Source organism: Aspergillus welwitschiae (assembly GCF_003344945.1).
Source record: "Aspergillus welwitschiae strain CBS 139.54b unplaced genomic scaffold BDQ94scaffold_51, whole genome shotgun sequence".
In the NCBI taxonomy this organism is placed as follows: Eukaryota; Fungi; Ascomycota; class Eurotiomycetes; order Eurotiales; family Aspergillaceae; genus Aspergillus; species Aspergillus welwitschiae.
Window position 1 is genome coordinate 1 of NW_020798745.1, and position 17,217 is coordinate 17,217.

Here is a 17,217-nt window from a genome sequence, read left to right on the forward strand (position 1 = left end):
GGGGGAAGAGAGAGATATGGAGGAAAGGAGGGAGGGAGGAGAAGCTGAGAAGAGAGAAAAGCAGCGTCGATGAACAAAGGATGGATCGTCTACGTAGGATAGCTGCCCGGTTCGCAGATCCGATAATTGTTCCTGCCTGTATCAGGGGTAGAAGTGGTCCAGGTCTCCGTAATCCATCAAGACAAGATGGGGCTGAGCCGGCGGACGGGAGGGGACCAGTGAAAAGAAATTGCGAGCTAGATGCACATTGCGCCGGTCACACTCGAAGACCATGGCACCGAGATAGCTGTCTGCCCTAGTCGAATGGCGCGGTCTGAAGTGCTTATACGGATTACAGGGACCCCCTCCTCGTGGCCATTGTGGAATCGCAGCGGCCAGTGCCCAGCACACAATTGAAGCTGCTGCGCTGACTGGTGATTGTGTCGAACGTGCAGCAGAGCAAAGCCCTAACGTCCTCAAAAACCCACTATGCATAAACCTAGAATCCCGAGTCCACCTGACAGCGAGGGCGTCGAAATTGGATCTGCACGACGTGCAGTTGAGCTAGTACCGCCATCATGCCAATATTAGCAAAAGATCCAGACCTGACGTTATTTACCAGGCACGTACGGTAACCATAGGCCAGACGACAGCGGAGTGGGTCGGGGTCGAGGAGGTACAGAGTTCATGGGACGAGGAGTTGACGGCTTAGGGCCATGGACCAACCGAATGCGCGCGCCAGTCAGAAGCCGAGTATTCACGCGCAATGGAGCACACGAACACCTATAAAATTAGCGCGGAGAAGATGAACGTGCCCTTGCACCTATCGGGTAGTTGATCGTCCACCGACAGCGAACCACGACCCGGTCACTAAGCGGGAAGGCCTCGTTCGAGCCGAGCACCAGCATATCCCGGGCGTGTACTATGGGAAAAACCGCCCCATTCGCCGTATCGATTGACAGGGGCAGGTCATGCTAGATGCCCGACCCTGGGCCGCTATTGGAAGCCCAGCACTAACGGAGGAATGTGACAGTGCCGTTTTGACACGAAGACGTTGGATCCTTTTTGCTTTTGTGACAGGAACATTTTTTTTTTTTTTTAGCTGTTCCACTCTCGGCGTCCTCGTCACACTTGCCCCTCTTTTTGATTTTTGTCTCTCGCTGGAAAGTGGAAGCCGCAGGGGCTCACCACGAGCAAGCTGGGAAGTTTAAATGACTATGAACCATGCATCGGAGATGGAATCATCCTCTTAGATTGAGGGGAATGGAGCAAGATCGAGCATCTCAGGGGCTGAAACGCCGAAGCGCGATAGCTCCATGCTTGCTTGGGAAATCAAAAGATGCGATCATGGCGGAAAAGACTGGAGACTGGTGGGATGGAGACTTTTGGAGATGGAGAATAAGAATCTTGTTAAGAAAGAGAGCCATTCCAAGGCCAACAAAACAAGGCCGCGCAAAAACTGGTCAGGGGACTGGAGCCAATCACGGGGACACACGCCAGATGAGACCATTCCTCGCTGGGAATTGTCCCCGGCGGCCGGAAGTTGAAGCTGCCAACTGCTTCCCGATGAGCTCTTATGTTAGTTATGCCAATGGAGGAGAACCAGAGTAACCAATTCTATGGCCATTGTGAACTGAGACCTCGTTCAATAGTGGAAAACTGATCCAGAGGCATTTCATCCATGACTCCTTCTCCTTTAGGCTCGGATTTGAGTACCCCGGCACAATCAAAACAAGGTATCCATAATGCATATTGCCAGTCTCCCTACATACGTATTCACACCTCTCAAACCTCATCTACTGCATACCCTGCATATCATTATTTATTATCTTACTCCCGACAGCTCCACTCAGCCTTAGACTAGCATTGATATCAGACGGAGATATGATTCCAACTAGAACTAGACAGGCAGACGCGCAAAAAATCTGACCTATCTGGACCGTCCCTAATATCGAGAAGATAAAAAAAAAGTGGTCCTTACAACTGCGCCTAAATGATGCTTAATACGGACGACTAACCTACTCTAGCTGTCGGCTCCGATCACACAAATGTGATTGATGGACGCTAGCGCATTGAGATTGATTATCATCCACGCTTCACTTCCCCCTCAATTGATCGACTAATTTAGTACAAGGGCCCTGTTCCTGATGTCGGTGGTTGTGTAGTTTGTATACCCAGGATCGTATGATCATACGATGCGCTATTATATGTACGTGCTTCGAGGTTGTGGGGGAAGACAATTAGCATTGTAAGAGGCTTTGTGGGCTTGCTTCAATCTGCGTGTGGCGTATTAATTGCACTATATAGCGATTCCTTGAGGCCAGGTAGATGGAATTCATGTTGTTCACGCCTATGATTATGATTACTATATCCGGCCTCCTTTCTGTATGCATCCGCAGTCCACTGGAGAACCCAGGATGCTACTCACCAAAATGGTACATACACCCTCTACTTCTTATACATGATGAGTAGTAGCATACCTAGCCAGGTTCAATTCTTCCTCCCTGTCAGTTGCGTATAAAACGGGAATTATTGAGGTAAATATATATCTCACTGGTTGTCAATCAACACATTCTGCAGGACAGCTATGGGAAGAATTAGAGATCACTATAATACTATGGCCCATTGCCATGCTTCTGAGATTCTCGAGGGTAAATTAGGCCGGTCATAACTCCGCGAACCGTGAGACCTCCAACATGCATGAGATTACGCTTAGCCTTCAAGTACAAGGAAAGTCATGTACGATTGCCCGAGCTTGCAACAATCTCAGTCTACGCCTCGCGCTTAGATGTAGAGAACCGACATATGACGAGAAACTCTTCATTCAACTAAGGGCGCATGAAAACCAATCTCATCTTAAAAACAGAGAAAGGCCTGAAATACTATAATAAATATAAAAGCCCGATTTCCGTCCACATTCATTTCAACTGTCTCTCCTAAGTAAGAAATACTTAGTAAGGAGCCGGCCTCATCCTCACAAACTAAATTCCAATACCGACTCTCTGAGCTCCCATATAGTAGTGAGCAAGCAAGTAAAGAACAGTGAATCATCACTCTTCCTTCTTTACCATCTTCGCGGTCGGCTTAAAAGCAAGAGGACCACCGGTATGCATGTAAGGAGGATACACAGGCAAGTCCCGGAAACTGGGATCGATGATGGTCTCGGCCTCAGAGTCATCATCATCTGCCATCTTGCGCTTGGTGGGAGACTTGTTAAGAAGAGCAGCAATGCTGACGACTCCAGCAGATGTGCCGACCACGGGGCTGTTTGGCTCAACACTGCTTTCTTTGTCGGTAGCAGTAATCATGTCCAAACTCTGCTTCTTGGCTGGGGTGGAAGCAGAAGTGGTGCTGAGGTCAAATTTGCCATCTTTGATAACGACGTCCATGTTCTTCTTCAGACGGTGGTAACGCATGCGGGCGGCCCCAAGCTTGAGGTTGGTGGCCTCCCCGAGGGCTTTCCAGTCAATCTGACGGGGCATATTAGTGCGGAAGAGAGGGTGAGCATTGGGTAGAAGAGATACTTACGGTGGTGAGATCTGAATTCAGGATGCACATGTAGAGGAACACGAGACCATCGTTAGGATGAGTCTTAGGCATTTTTACGGTTGATTAAGAGCGGTGGAGGATGAGGTAGTTGAAGTTTTGATAGAGAGAGAAGGCAGTATGATTTGACTTGGCAAACGCCTTATCTGGTCTGGTTAGGAAGGGTTGTAGGAGAAGGTTGGGTGAGAACGAGAAGGAGAGCGAGTAGAGAAGAAGAAGATATAGAAGAAGATATAGATGACCACAACACGAAGAGATGAAGGGACGTGATTCCCTCAGCAAATGATTCACCTGATGATGACATCGTCGCCGTGGAATCATTATGGAATCACCGTGGATTGCAGTTCGTAAGAATAACCAGACTGCACGAGTAGATACGAAGCCCTAAGAGGATGGAGGAAACGGAAGCACGTAGGGAGCGCATGGCATTAGGTGCTAAACAGTGAAGGATATATGATATTGAACAACGCCACATGTGCACAAATGGAATCACGATTACACCAGGTTTGCCCCTGTCGGTAAACCAGCAAACCTCTCAGCAGACTCCTTCACAGCTTCTGCCAGAACAGTGTGGGCACCTCGAGCTGCATTCACTGCCCCATCAATGAGAGATTCGTGGGTCAGACTCTGATCAGTAGTGCCTAATGATGCCTTTGAATGATCGCCCTTGAGCCACAACTCCGTAATCTCATCTCTAGAGGGCATGTAGGCAACGACACAGGCAGACAGAATAGACTTGTGCTCAGCTGGGTCCGTATCGAGCATCAGCTTAGGGGTAGACGATTCACCCTCTGCTGGTTCGTCGGAGACGATGGCAGCCACACCACCAGCTACAAGGTCAAGACAGTCAATTCGAGCATCAGCAATTGCTGCAGACGCAGCGGTAATGCATCCAGCCAATACATTCATCATTCCCCAAGGAGCATCATGCGAATCGGGTGCGTCGCCCCACCAGCGGTCATCTTCTGCTTCCAGGATGGTGATTGTGATATCGAGGCCACTCTTGGGCCAGCGCTCAGCAACAATGACGCCTCTAAGCGCCGTCTCTAAATGCACACCCAGGTCCCGTTCGCTAGCATCGCGGATATGCCCCTTCCTCTGGCGGGCAGCAAACGGCGCATACTTGACGTGTGTCGTAAGGACGACGTTAGGCGAAAAGCTAGCCGAGCGTGGCAGGGGCTTGGGGCCATGAACTGTACAGGCAAGCTTCAATGCAGAGGACGGAGGAATCAGGGATTGGGGGTTTGAGCGTGCAGCAGCAAGTGATGCGGAGGGTTCGAATTCAAGATAGGAAGAACCAGATGCCGAAGGGATGAGACCTGTCTTCAGAACTGGAGAGAGAGTGTATTAGCCATGGTAGCATACAAGAAGAGTTGCAGTTATTCTTACAGATCTTGCGAAGCTCATCCGGCTGCCTTTGACGTCGTGGTCTGCCGGTAGAAATGCTAGAAGCGGACTTGAGAGAGGAGGCGAAAACGGCCGGCCTCGTGCCGCTAGGCGGCCCATTGATTCTTCGTCTGTCAGTCATTACACATGACTTGGCATCCTCATACCAGCGCGACAAGCGATTGAGGAAGCGAGACAAGGATTTGGGTCAGAAATTTGGATGGTCAAGCAGAGCTGCTGTCGATGTCCAGAAGCGGTCATCTACAATTTTGAGGGAAGTTTGCATGGTTTGCAAGGCGGGCAGCGCGGAATTCGGCGCTTTCTTTTTCCTCGTCCACTTTTCCTTTTCTTCGCTTCAACTCGCGCTTTTCCTTTCTCTTCTTCTCCCGCACCACACAAGCTTGATTTGTTTGCGAAAAGCAACACGTCTTTTATGTTGAGACTTAAATTACTTCACATTTGCCTTCATTGGCAACTTGTCACTAACTAGTATAACGTGAGTCTATTCCACTTCTTTACTTCCCTACTATCATTGCTTGATGAACAAGATCCAAAAATCTTTCAGTTCTGGCGACAAACAAATGGGCCTTGAACAAACATGCATCACCATCTGATAATGCACCTACAATTGCCTTGTGTTTTCTCTTCCATGCTTGGTTGAGTAGCTTTGCTGACATTGCTATAAGATTATAGGATATTAGCTAGAGCTACTTCACCTCAAACCCGCCGTTGTAAACTAATTGGTATGCCACACTCTCCCCTTACCCACAATCTTTCCGGGGCTCTACCCTGGAATATCATCCAATGATGAGAAACATTTTTTTCAGTTCTGCTTCTGCAAAAACCTTGAAGAAAACAAAATACCTTACCAAAAACTCCTGATCCAATTGGACAACTTCCACTACTTGCTCCACTCATTGCTTTCGTCAAGAATCTTACTGACAGCTCTCAAGAATTCTCTAGGGTACTGTATGTAAAATCATAGGTGCCATTAGCGCGCCGAGCTGCATTATCCTGGACTATCAGAAGAGGTATGATCATAATTTTCGATCACTACAACCTTAAACACAACAACCCACACGTCGATGATGACAACAAGTCAATCCATTCAATGATCTCCTTTTGGAGAACCGCCCCTCGGGCCTGCATCATCCAACAATGTCATGCATATGACTTCAACGATCTACTTATCCATCTCCCTTATACTGGACCTTACGCTCGCTTCTTCCCTCGGGAGGACGGCAGGCGTTCAAGGGAGGAAGGTTGTGGAGTCCTGGAGAGGCAGGCTACATCGTTGTTGTCCGCATTGTCGGCGTCGGCTTGTTTGTTGTGCCTGACTTGTGTCAGGGCCTTTTCCCCGCCTCGTCGTTCGTTTTGGATGGCTTGACGGGGGATCGGAACTGGCAGGGGATGGGATGAATTACCCGGCTTGGCTGATCCTTCCATATACTCTATTCTCTTGAATGGAGTCCATGCCCTATATCTCAGAAACACATTCTCGTGGATCGTGAGCTGACTTTCTCGTCTGCCTGCAGACTTCGAATCTCGTCTTGTCCGCCGTCTTATCATAGCTAGTAATATTAATGTCATTTCCTATTTCGATGCCAATTTCTGTTTTGCATATACACACCCGTAACTCTAGCCTTCGTAAAGCTAAACTAAAAGCAACGAAGGACCAGAATAGCCATATGTATGGGGAAGTTTTTATTTACACTTGTTTATCATTCGTAGAACCATCTCTGACTTTGTCTGGAGCACCATGCAACTAAACAACTGGTCTCCTGTAGTACACCTGCCGATCGAGAGTTGATCCGTGAAAGAGAAAATGGGACAAATAAACAGACAAAGTCGCAAAAACGCATCATTCATTCACTCTCCAATTAGTAAGGAGAGTCCTCACGCCTCGTCCTTCTCATGCGCCTCAGTAGGTGTTGTAGCACCATCTCTGGTCATGCTATAAGGAGCCTATTACAAACATAACCTATTAGCCCTTCGCCTTGCAGAAAAGGTACGATACTTACCAAGACCCGCTTCGCATTACAGATTCTCCAAGCGAGGTTTCGAACAGTCCCGTCAGCTCGGACAACTTCAGGAGCGAATTCAATACCGAACCTAGATAGGATATACATTAGCATGCAAATGATCGGCAATTAACGCCAACGAGGATGTAGTGAACTTACATCTGATGCACAGCAAAGACGACCCTTTTAGCGAATTTGCCGTCACGCTCCACGAGGCTACCGAACTGCTCTTCCACGGTTTCGGGAGCGATTTCCGGGTCTCGGTCGAAGCAGTTTCGGACAACAGGGAGGAGGCTCTTTTCAACGGATGCCTGGTTATCTTCGAAGGACTCTTCGTCGAAGCGCCGGATACGGATCTCGAAAGGTCGAGAAATCGCCATGACATTATGTTTGCCATTGTGGTGATAACGGAATTCGAAGACACCCTGGGTCCAGAAAAGCTTGTCACCTGAGAAGATGACTTCGCCGGTGGCGACGTCGCGATGCTCGCTGTTTTGGGTGACAATGTCACTGGTTACGATGCCCTTCTCGCAGGTGAGGTTGTCGTAGAAACCCTCATTCGTTGCGACCCATCTTCCTTGTGAGGAGACGCGAGAGACTTCACGCGAGGTGTTGTCCGTGACTCGGTACAGACTCACCCAGTCCTTCTTGCTGTGGTTGAGAGGAGCGGTCCATTTGACTTTGATGGGAGAACCGTATTCAAAGACCAGGTTCTTCAAGTCGCCTCGTCTGTCGAGGGGCACGCGAGCATTGGCACCTTCTCTACCAGTACTCTTGTCGCACTCCTCGAGAGAGGATGAATCCGTGCCTTCGATTTCCAGGGCATAGTCCCGGGAGTCCAAGCCCGCGAGGTCCTCATCAATGCGGGTGATGGTCACACGCGCGGGATACTTCTGGAATAGCGCCGTGGTATCCTTGACGAAAGTATTGACGCCAGCAGCTAGCTTTGGGCGAGCGGTGTCAATAAGCTCCTCGATAAACTCGAAAGAATCATCGAAGATCTTGTCCACGCTTCCATGAAGCTGACGGAGAGTGGGGGGCAGGGTCCGCTTCAGGCTCTTGACCAGCCCCGCATCCTGTCGCAGGCTTCGGCCATACAGCTTCTGCATGTGCGGACGCTCCACGAATTGGATGAAAGCCAGACTTAGAATGTGGCTCAAAAGGGCCAGGAATGTAATTGCGCCACTACTTGTGATCAAGACGGCGCCCCAGACGCCGGCCAGACCCAGTACCCGCTCGGGATTGTTCAGGAAGCGATAAATACCGTTATACGTTAACTTATGAGCCCCTTCAAAGAAGAAGTCCCCATAGAACCAGCCAAACTCTCCGAGAGACTCGTAGATGCTGGCGGAAGTCCAGATTTGCAAGCTAATGAGCCCTGCGCCCAGAACATGGCGGAGCAAGACCAGACCGTAGCCCCAGTCAGCGGGCAGCGTGTACATTTTCCATACGGCAGCAATGAAACTAGCATAGCACATGATCATACTCAGATGATAAGTGCCTTTCCACTGGTTCCAGGCCTCATTAGGTGTTTCGCCATACTTAAGAAAATGACGGGTCCACGCTTTACAGTCGGATTGCTCGGTCAAAAGGTATCCGATGCCCACCGAAAACACCAGTCTCCATACCGCGGCATTGGCCACGAAGAGGAATTGGTATCGGGGCGTCGAGGGCGTCAAAACGGTCAGTGCAAATACGAGTAGTTGGATCAGGATTGACGATGTATCCGTTATCCGATACAGATCCAAGTTGTTGAAACCCAGTAGATTGTGAACTGAAGGAGGTGGGCCGCTTGGGGGTGTTGTCGCTTGGGGCAGTGGCTCATCGGTTGAAGCTGAGGCAACGGAAGGCTCAGTGGCCTGAGATGATGTAGATACAGAGTCTTGTTCGGTCATACGCTTCCGCGGAGGAGGGGGGTTGTACGTCTTGTCGATGTGCGGGTTTTCGACAAACACCAGAAAGGCGAATTGAGCTGCATGGGCGATTATGGAGATGAAGAGCACTTTGTAGCTGGCTGCCATCAAAGAAATACCGTAGTACCCGGCGTACCCGACCGAATACATGGGGTGAGGGGCCATTTCGAAGACACCATCGAACGTCAACTCTTGGTCGATGAGGTAGAAGAAATCTCCCCAGTACCAGGCATAGTCTTTGACCACGCGGTGTGCGTCTAGTTTAACCCAAAGGTTGAACAATACGAGCACAATGCCGGCTGACCAACGCGAGACTGTCATCAGCATGCTCTCACCCACAGGATGGTGGCTACATGCTATAGCAAAGAGACAATATGACGTGAAGTCGCACATCAAGATCAAGTCCACCAGGCGTCTAAAGACAAGCCAGGTGTTGTACTCAATCGGAGCTTCTTCAAAGGAATAGTCTGTAGGGATCTTAGTCTCCAATTCCCGCTTGAGCAAGTTATACAACTTAGGGTGTGGATTCTGGTTAGTAGACGGGTTCACAAAGATCCTTGTCTTTTCCGCCCAGCGCACAAGGGTCTTGTGATGGGACTGGTTATGCAAAAGCCATCCTATTCCGGCATTGTAAGCTGCACGCCAGAAGAGGTAGATGACCGCAAACACAGGAATTTTGGCAAAGTCCGGTAGCCGCCACAACAAAAGGATGTGTGCTCCCAGAATAGCCAGAACTATCACATCGGACAAATTCTTAGGTTCCGAGGGCGACAGGAGTTGAGAGACCATGTCGTGGGTTTGGGGCACCGTGAACACTATGTAGCAATCAAGTGAGTTAGCCGCCAAGTTCCGCCACTAGAACAATAGAAGGAAGTCCGCCATTGTCGAATGATAATAGAGGCTCTGATATCAACCAGGTTCAACGCATAACTCAATGGATGGTATGCCTACCTGTACCATCAGGGGTCCTGCCAAAAGTTTTCTTGTTCTGGCTTGTACCATCCTTGGCTTCGACCTCACCAGCAGCAGTGAGTGCCCCAGCGCCCAGGGATGAATCGGACTGAGAGGCCTGAAACCTCTCGCGAAGCCCATCATCCCCGATATGAGTGCCTGTTGAGAGGCCTCGATCCATAATTGTTTAGCGAGAAGTGGTTAGGGGAAAGGAATGAAAAAAAGCGCACAGTCGAGAGAAAAGCATGTGACAGAGGTGCTGGGGGCAGGCTGTATTTAAAGCGTCAGGGTAACTATGATTGGTCCGTGCTGCTCAAATCTGAGTCACCAAGCCGCATTGGGGAATCCCTCGAGTTCGCTGGGAATGAGTGATGTTCAAGAGGTGAAGCGTACACAGCACACAACCAAGTCTAAATGCTAATGGTTGAGTGTACCAGCAAAGGGGAAAGCCTGAGGTCCGTCCACGTATTTATTCTGCAAAAGCGTTGGGGTGAGGACTAGCGAGCAATATGAGACAGCAGCGACATCTCCTCCCCCAAGTGCCCACTTTTGTCGGTTAGCACAGCTCAAGAGTGGACCCCCGTGCACTGCCTGGGGAAAGACCCGGACTCTCAAGCAGTCCAACTGACGCCAGACGTGACGCTCGCCCGGCACGCTTTTCTGGGAAGAATGGGCTGGAATTGAACAGAAGTAATGGATCTCAACATCCAGGGTCCGACGGCCTTCCCACTTTTACCCACCGCAGATTGGATCGCTGCGCACTACCAGATTCTGGTCCTTGGTACACAGTTCGGAATAAAGGGTAAACCTCTCTTCCATAACCAAGATATCGTCGATCACGAACATATGCGGAATTCCGCATCATTCCAGTCTGCACCTGCTGGCTGCTGGCCCGTTAATGATGCAGCCACACCCTAGGAACTGGCTTTCGGGAAGCACCTCCCTCACTCCAGGCATTCCGGGCCATCTCATTCACCCTCGTATTGGACATGAATTTCTACTGGCGGCAACTGCGCCTTTTCATTGATCACAGACCCATTCGATATTGAATCAATTGTTTCCTTCCATCAGTAGAATATCATGGACGTCCAGGATGGTGTGTACCTTGATTGAAACCAAGTTCGATGCAACTAAACCTGTACCTGGAGGCGCATGCGGACAATGAGCACTCCCTATGGCTAACGAACCCACTCCAAACGACATTGGCTCCACGAGAGACGCATCTCTTCCCCTCATCTTGGTAGGATTTTGCAGTACTACCGTCTTCTGACTATCCAAGGATAGGAACTGATTGACAGGACTACGCGAGGTGTTTATTTCAACGCACATATGGTGACATTCTGACCCGCATAGAAAGTTACCCGCTTAGTAGTAGGATACTGTGGTTGTTTCTTATACTGTCCTACCCAACCACGCATTCTTCATGTAGGCAATGGGGTTTGAGGATGTTCTTACCCATACGTGAGAATGTTGTCCTTGTCTAATAGGGGCAACATGATATCATTGCGCAACCAGATTGTGGGCGTTGTGTGACTCCGTTAAAGTTCTGACACTGCATGAATTTTCCGCGTTACCCCTCCCGACAACATATTGAGACCAGGTTGCCCCTCTTGTGTCGGCCTGCCTGGTTGGCATCCCTTTCCGAGTCTATGAATCGGCGAACTTGCTACAATATTAGAGGCATTGGGGACAGCATTCGTCGGGTATCTGAAGAGTAGTTACGGACAGCATTATTTGTCAATCTCGACAAGCATCGAGTGAGGGTTATAGTCTACTGCATATACAATGGCCCTTCCTAGCAGGTAGTGTCTGTGAACTAGCAGTATGGGAGAGTGTTGCTTCGAGTCCAGAGGATTCATAGCATCCACGCTCACTAGAATCACTGTATTGGTTTCAAAAGTGCATTAAACTACTTAACAATGCGATAGGATAAATTTTCCATACACAGCTTAGATCTAAGATTATGTGCAGAGCTTGTTTGCTTTGAGATTTGTTCCTGGCATGGGTAGCAATGGATCTTATCGCCGCTCTCTCCGACACCGCTGCGACCGAAACGAACCCCGCGCCAATCGCCACTGCAGCGTTTGTCATGTGTTGCTTATCAAGCATCCCGCCCGCGGTCACGCCGCCACTTTTCTCGTAAGACAGCATTCAGCTTTTATCATACATAACGACATCTTTTGGGTGGTTGAATGTTCAGTATCTGCCGTGTTCTCGCCAATAGCAAAAGAGACCATACAGAAGTGACTGAAAATCCAGATGGCACCTTCTCTGGAGGAGCCGACCGCTGCCTACCTTGAGGCGCGGTCGAAGATGGCCCCGAATCTGGTGGCTCCTGAGCCAGGTATGTCCGATATGAAGCCGGGATATTTGCTTAGGATATGATTAGTGTACTAATCTCTGAGAAGAACATTGTCCTGGACCTGAGTCCGAACAAGCAGGCAAAGGCGATGCCTGTGCAGGGTGTCCCAATCAATCGATCTGCGCATCTGCCCCCAAAGGTCCTGACCCCGATATCCCCATCATCACCGAACGGCTATCGCAAATACGACACAAAATCCTTGTACTCTCTGGCAAAGGCGGTGTCGGAAAATCCACTTTCACCTCCTTACTCTCCCACGCATTCGCCGCAAATCCTGAATCGACTGTGGGTGTAATGGATACCGATATCTGCGGGCCGTCGATACCGAAAATGATGGGCGTCGAGGCGGAGACCATCCACGTGAGCAATGCAGGCTGGAGTCCGGTGTGGGTTACGGATAATTTAGCCACGATGAGCGTGCAATTCATGCTGCCCAATCGGGATGATGCGGTGATCTGGAGAGGGCCGAAGAAGAACGGACTCATTAAACAATTTTTGAAGGATGTGGATTGGGGCGAGATGGATTACTTGGTCATTGATACACCCCCGGGGACATCGGACGAGCATCTGTCCGTCAACTCTCTGCTCAAGGAGTCCGGTGTGGATGGCGCAGTAGTTGTCACTACCCCGCAGGAGGTCTCGTTGCTCGACGTCAGGAAGGAAATAGACTTTTGCCGCAAGGCAGGCATTCGCATCCTGGGGCTAGTCGAGAACATGTCTGGCTTTGTGTGCCAATCGTGCAACACTGAGACCCAGATCTTCCGGGCTACCACCGGGGGCGGAAAGCGACTCGCCAAGAAGATGGGCATTCCTTTCCTGGGCGCTGTGCCTCTTGACCCGCGGGTAGGCATGGCATGTGACTATGGTGAGAGCTTCGTGGATCATTATCCCGACAGCCCAGCATCGATTGCGATCAAGCAAGTTGTCCGCTCGGTTGCTGGGATGATTGGAGAGGATCCCAACGACGTGCTGCCGGAGGATGCGGCAGAGTGATGTTTATCTCATATATATGATGTTTGATCTGATTTCACGGGCGTTCAGCATTGGGATAGCAAGCCGAGGTTTCTTTCAATTCGTGGGTGTTCCGGGCATTTTCGACTAAGAAGTCATTTAGATACCAAATCTTCAAAATCTTTCTCTGTTTCCCGCTCAACCTTTTTCTAAAGGCTTCTCCTTTTTCCTACTATTTTTGTACCCCAAGGCACTCTTCGTAGTCTTCGCTTACACCATTGGGGGCGAGATACACCTAGCTTGGGGGCTGCGCGGGGGAGAAAGAACCCGTGTTCACGGATGGTAGTAGGAGTAGTTCGCGTGTTTACTCCAAATAAATAGCAGTTAATAACCAACTACCGACTTACGTTATTAGTGCTCACTAAGCCCTAGACTAAAGCGAAGGAGTTGCTGCTGTCGATCCTATAGATAGCATCGAGATACAACATGAAGTGTACTATGTAACATGATAATGAAGTTACTACCCACTTCATCAGTCATATTTTACTTCCTAGACAGCTTGGCGACAAGAAAAAGTGCCGGACCGCCCGCCAAGTGGAAAGAAAGGGCCTGAAATGTACTTGGCAGATTGCAAGTTGAATCCCCGCCGGGCCATCCATCGGACCATTTTCATCTCACCGTTTGCTTGGCTCTGTTTGAGGGAGACGGAAATCCGCTGGTGAAGATCCGCAACGGGGGTGGCCCGAGGTTGAACAAATTCAGGGTGCTGCTGCTTGCTGGTCTTGTCCCGCGAGCCACAACGAATACTGATTACTGATTGGGTCTTGGGGGGTGCTTTTGATGCTGCCGAGAAAGATAAGTAGCATTTCTAAACATGTGGGATTATTGCTGCTACTACCTAGATGGGTTGAAGATCAACCTTTCCCCCGGAGTAGCCGATTAGATAGATAGTACGGAGTAGTCAGTGTCATGCAGTTAACGGGTTAACCAAGAAACTAAACGCTGGGCAAACAAAAAGTCTATCACCCAACTGTGTTGACGGACATCTATTCGTCCAATTCTTGAGGTTTCCTTTGGGCAATGATGAACACTACCCAAAAAACTCGACTGCCTACGTACGCGGCTTTCCAGGGCTGAGTAAGAATCCTGTTTGTTCAGATCGATCTATTGTGTACGTGTGCACGATGCGAAATGTTTAGCCACGCATGCAGGACTCGTCCATTGACGTACTCGGGATTCGGATGCTTATGTGGACTGGAGCCATGCCGATGCAGCGTACCTTGTGCACTGTTGTTGTTGTTGCTGCTGCTGCCTGAATATTAATGCCGAGTGGCTCAATGGCAGGGCCAGAGGGTGGGGGGAAAAGCCGGCGTCCCAGGCTGGACTTTGTAACACGCCTAACTCGAAGTTTATCCACGGAACCGCTTTCGAGGCACGCTGGTGTTTCATGATATTCCTGTGGTGATTGGCCGGTGACCCCTGGCCCTGGCGGTTAGGCTGTTTCATAATGGAAGGAGCCACTCAGGGACTCGCTCGCCCCGGTCGCTGTCAAGGTAAAAGGCCAGTCGCCCTGTCAAAGGCAGGTTACTCATGTCCCATGCGCTCACTACTACTGCTACTGCTGTGAACAGAAGAAAATATAGAGTTTTCTGCAGCAGCACAAGCGGAAGATCCAAGGTTGAACTTGAACCCACTTTCTTCTCTTCCCCCTCCCCTCCCATCCCCGCCGGTGTCAGGCAAACGAAAATGGGTTTCCCCTGGGTTTCTCCCGTGAGTCCAGGCTAACTGGGCCTGGATCATCCAGGATTGGTTGATGATTCCACCGCTGGGCTTTTGGGACCAGACTGGTCCAGCTAGTTGGAACAATGCCACCCCTCCAGCCTCCGTGCTGGGTGGATCGATGTAGAGTGCGAAAGTCTTGGTGTCTTGGGCGAATCAACTATAGTAGGCCTGCTAAAAGTCGCTCGACGGTGAATAATGCCTCGCCGAACTTTTTCCTTTTCGACTTGCTGCCCTTTTATAGACTGCACTTCTTTCCCCTTTTTGTTTACATTTCTCTTCTAGTTTGTTAACCTTAGTGTTCTTTCATTTCTCGTTCCGCTGTCACTTTCTTTCTCATCTGCTGGGCTTTGTTGGGCTGAGCGCTACTACTTTCTCTCTCTTGGTCTGTTCGTTGCTCCGCCAGTTGGTTCACTCAGCCTCGTAACATCAGTATACCAGGCTAAGTCAGGACTTTGGCCCCCATACTGCTTCCCCTTTTTTTATAAAACTCAATCCTTCTGGAAAGGATTCTATTTCTCAATTCTCAGACTACTTAATACGTTCTTTGTTTTCGAATTGTTTTGTTTCTGAAACTTGTCGGGCCCTATCCCCTCTTTTTTATAGTCCGCCCGTCGACATCTTATCCAGAGTGAGCCCACCATGCAGCTCCTCCAGTCCCTCATTGTTGCCATTTGCTTCAGCTACGGCGTCCTCTCCTTACCCCATGGCCCGTCAAACCAGCACAAAGCACGTTCCTTCAAGGTTGAACGGGTCCGTCGTGGAACCGGTGCTCTGCATGGGCCCGCTGCTCTCCGCAAAGCATACCGGAAGTATGGAATAGCTCCCAGCAGTTTCAACATCGATCTGGCAGACTTTAAACCCATTACGACGACCCATGCTGCTGCTGGAAGCGAGATTGCAGAGCCTGATCAGACTGGCGCTGTCAGTGCTACTTCAGTCGAGAACGATGCCGAATTCGTTTCGCCTGTTCTTATTGGCGGCCAGAAGATCGTCATGACATTTGACACTGGTTCTTCTGACTTGTAAGTCTTGGATGCAGCTGTTTACTCTTTGGTACAGTGATTAACGTCGATCTACAGTTGGGTGTTCGATACGAATCTCAATGAAACGTTGACGGGACACACGGAGTACAACCCTTCGAACTCCTCGACCTTCAAGAAGATGGACGGATACACCTTCGATGTCTCGTATGGTGACGACTCGTACGCCTCTGGCCCCGTCGGAACGGATACCGTCAACATTGGCGGCGCCATTGTCAAGGAGCAAGCCTTCGGTGTCCCCGACCAGGTATCCCAGTCGTTCATCGAGGACACGAACTCCAACGGCCTGGTCGGGTTGGGCTTTTCCTCCATCAACACCATCAAACCGGAGGCGCAAGACACCTTCTTCGCCAATGTCGCACCAAGTCTGGACGAGCCCGTCATGACCGCCTCTCTCAAGGCTGACGGAGTGGGCGAGTACGAGTTCGGCACGATCGACAAGGACAAGTACCAGGGCAACATTGCCAACATCAGCGTGGACTCATCGAACGGATACTGGCAGTTCTCCACTCCCAAGTACTCCGTGGCAGACGGAGAGCTGAAGGACATTGGAAGCGTGAACACCTCGATCGCGGACACCGGTACCTCCCTTATGCTGCTGGATGAAGACGTGGTTACTGCCTACTATGCGCAAGTTCCCAACTCGGTCTACGTGAGCAGTGCCGGTGGTTACATCTACCCCTGCAACACCACTCTTCCCAGCTTCTCGCTTGTCCTCGGCGAGTCGAGCCTGGCCACGATCCCCGGTAACCTGATCAATTTCTCCAAGGTCGGCACCAACACCACCACCGGACAGGCCTGTAAGTTGCTCCCCTTCTTTTGCATGATTGAACATGATTGACTGATTGTGCTGGTTAGTGTGCTTTGGCGGCATTCAATCCAACGGAAACACCTCGCTGCAGATTCTGGGCGATATTTTCCTGAAGGCCTTTTTCGTTGTCTTCGACATGCGCGGCCCCTCGCTTGGTGTTGCCTCTCCCAAGAACTAGTTTCCTTTTCCTGTACTTTTCCCCCGCGTGTAATAATATCGGCTGATTTTTTGGACTGTCTCCTACGTGGGCAAGATGGATGGATAGTTTGCTCACGTGCATTGCTTTGCCTTGGGTCTGTGAGTCAAGGCAGGAGTGCGTGGCTGTATCTACAATACAAGTTACAGTGCCGACCGTTATTGCCTTCCACATCGAAAATCATAGACACTCTTTCAAAACCCTAATCACATGATACAAGCATATACTTCGAGTCCATATTATGGTGGTGTATCAAGGCGCCATGTTTATATCTAATGA

At 50.0% G+C, this 17,217-nt stretch overlaps 8 protein-coding genes across 8 annotated transcripts; 4 read left to right on the forward strand and 4 right to left on the reverse strand.

Moving 5' to 3' along the window:
- Positions 1 to 80: 80 nt before the first annotated feature.
- On the forward strand, positions 81 to 1,194 carry BDQ94DRAFT_163193 (uncharacterized protein; the record flags this gene model as incomplete). Its single annotated transcript, XM_026769693.1, has 5 exons — positions 81 to 218; positions 320 to 532; positions 602 to 655; positions 942 to 1,011; positions 1,082 to 1,194. 5 exons carry the CDS (start codon positions 81 to 83, stop codon positions 1,192 to 1,194), a joined length of 588 nt encoding a protein of 195 aa, XP_026620883.1.
- Positions 1,065 to 1,721, forward strand: BDQ94DRAFT_152973 (uncharacterized protein). Its single transcript, XM_026768068.1, has one exon. The coding sequence runs from the start codon at positions 1,204 to 1,206 to the stop codon at positions 1,588 to 1,590; it is 387 nt and encodes a 128-aa protein (XP_026620884.1). The 5' UTR covers positions 1,065 to 1,203; the 3' UTR covers positions 1,591 to 1,721.
- Positions 1,722 to 3,029: 1,308 nt separating this feature from the next.
- On the reverse strand, positions 3,030 to 3,579 carry BDQ94DRAFT_175178 (uncharacterized protein; the record flags this gene model as incomplete). Its single annotated transcript, XM_026772467.1, has 2 exons — positions 3,030 to 3,449; positions 3,508 to 3,579. 2 exons carry the CDS (start codon positions 3,577 to 3,579, stop codon positions 3,030 to 3,032), a joined length of 492 nt encoding a protein of 163 aa, XP_026620885.1.
- A 99-nt stretch (positions 3,580 to 3,678) lies between these two features.
- On the reverse strand, positions 3,679 to 5,133 carry BDQ94DRAFT_107736 (3' exoribonuclease family protein). Its single transcript, XM_026763499.1, has 2 exons — positions 4,915 to 5,133; positions 3,679 to 4,856 (listed from the first exon to the last, which is right to left on the reverse strand). Exons 1-2 carry the CDS (start codon positions 5,051 to 5,053, stop codon positions 4,021 to 4,023), a joined length of 975 nt encoding a protein of 324 aa, XP_026620886.1. The 5' UTR covers positions 5,054 to 5,133; the 3' UTR covers positions 3,679 to 4,020.
- Positions 5,134 to 6,495: 1,362 nt separating this feature from the next.
- BDQ94DRAFT_152983 (phosphatidylethanolamine N-methyltransferase) lies at positions 6,496 to 10,440 on the reverse strand. The gene is made up of 4 exons (XM_026768069.1): positions 9,797 to 10,440; positions 7,092 to 9,660; positions 6,933 to 7,023; positions 6,496 to 6,876 (listed from the first exon to the last, which is right to left on the reverse strand). Exons 1-4 carry the CDS (start codon positions 9,975 to 9,977, stop codon positions 6,808 to 6,810), a joined length of 2,910 nt encoding a protein of 969 aa, XP_026620887.1. The 5' UTR covers positions 9,978 to 10,440; the 3' UTR covers positions 6,496 to 6,807.
- BDQ94DRAFT_152987 (uncharacterized protein) lies at positions 10,437 to 11,326 on the reverse strand. The gene has a single exon (XM_026768070.1). The coding sequence runs from the start codon at positions 11,123 to 11,125 to the stop codon at positions 10,847 to 10,849; it is 279 nt and encodes a 92-aa protein (XP_026620888.1). The 5' UTR covers positions 11,126 to 11,326; the 3' UTR covers positions 10,437 to 10,846.
- Positions 11,327 to 11,920: 594 nt separating this feature from the next.
- On the forward strand, positions 11,921 to 13,493 carry nbp35 (Fe-S cluster-binding ATPase). Its single transcript, XM_026768071.1, has 2 exons — positions 11,921 to 12,140; positions 12,205 to 13,493. Exons 1-2 carry the CDS (start codon positions 12,056 to 12,058, stop codon positions 13,149 to 13,151), a joined length of 1,032 nt encoding a protein of 343 aa, XP_026620889.1. The 5' UTR covers positions 11,921 to 12,055; the 3' UTR covers positions 13,152 to 13,493.
- A 1,930-nt stretch (positions 13,494 to 15,423) lies between these two features.
- Positions 15,424 to 17,132, forward strand: BDQ94DRAFT_107806 (pepsin-like aspartic protease). The gene is made up of 3 exons (XM_026763500.1): positions 15,424 to 15,913; positions 15,971 to 16,731; positions 16,790 to 17,132. The coding sequence occupies exons 1-3, from the start codon at positions 15,531 to 15,533 to the stop codon at positions 16,918 to 16,920; spliced, it is 1,275 nt and encodes a 424-aa protein (XP_026620890.1). The 5' UTR covers positions 15,424 to 15,530; the 3' UTR covers positions 16,921 to 17,132.
- The last annotated feature ends 85 nt before the right edge of the window (positions 17,133 to 17,217 follow it).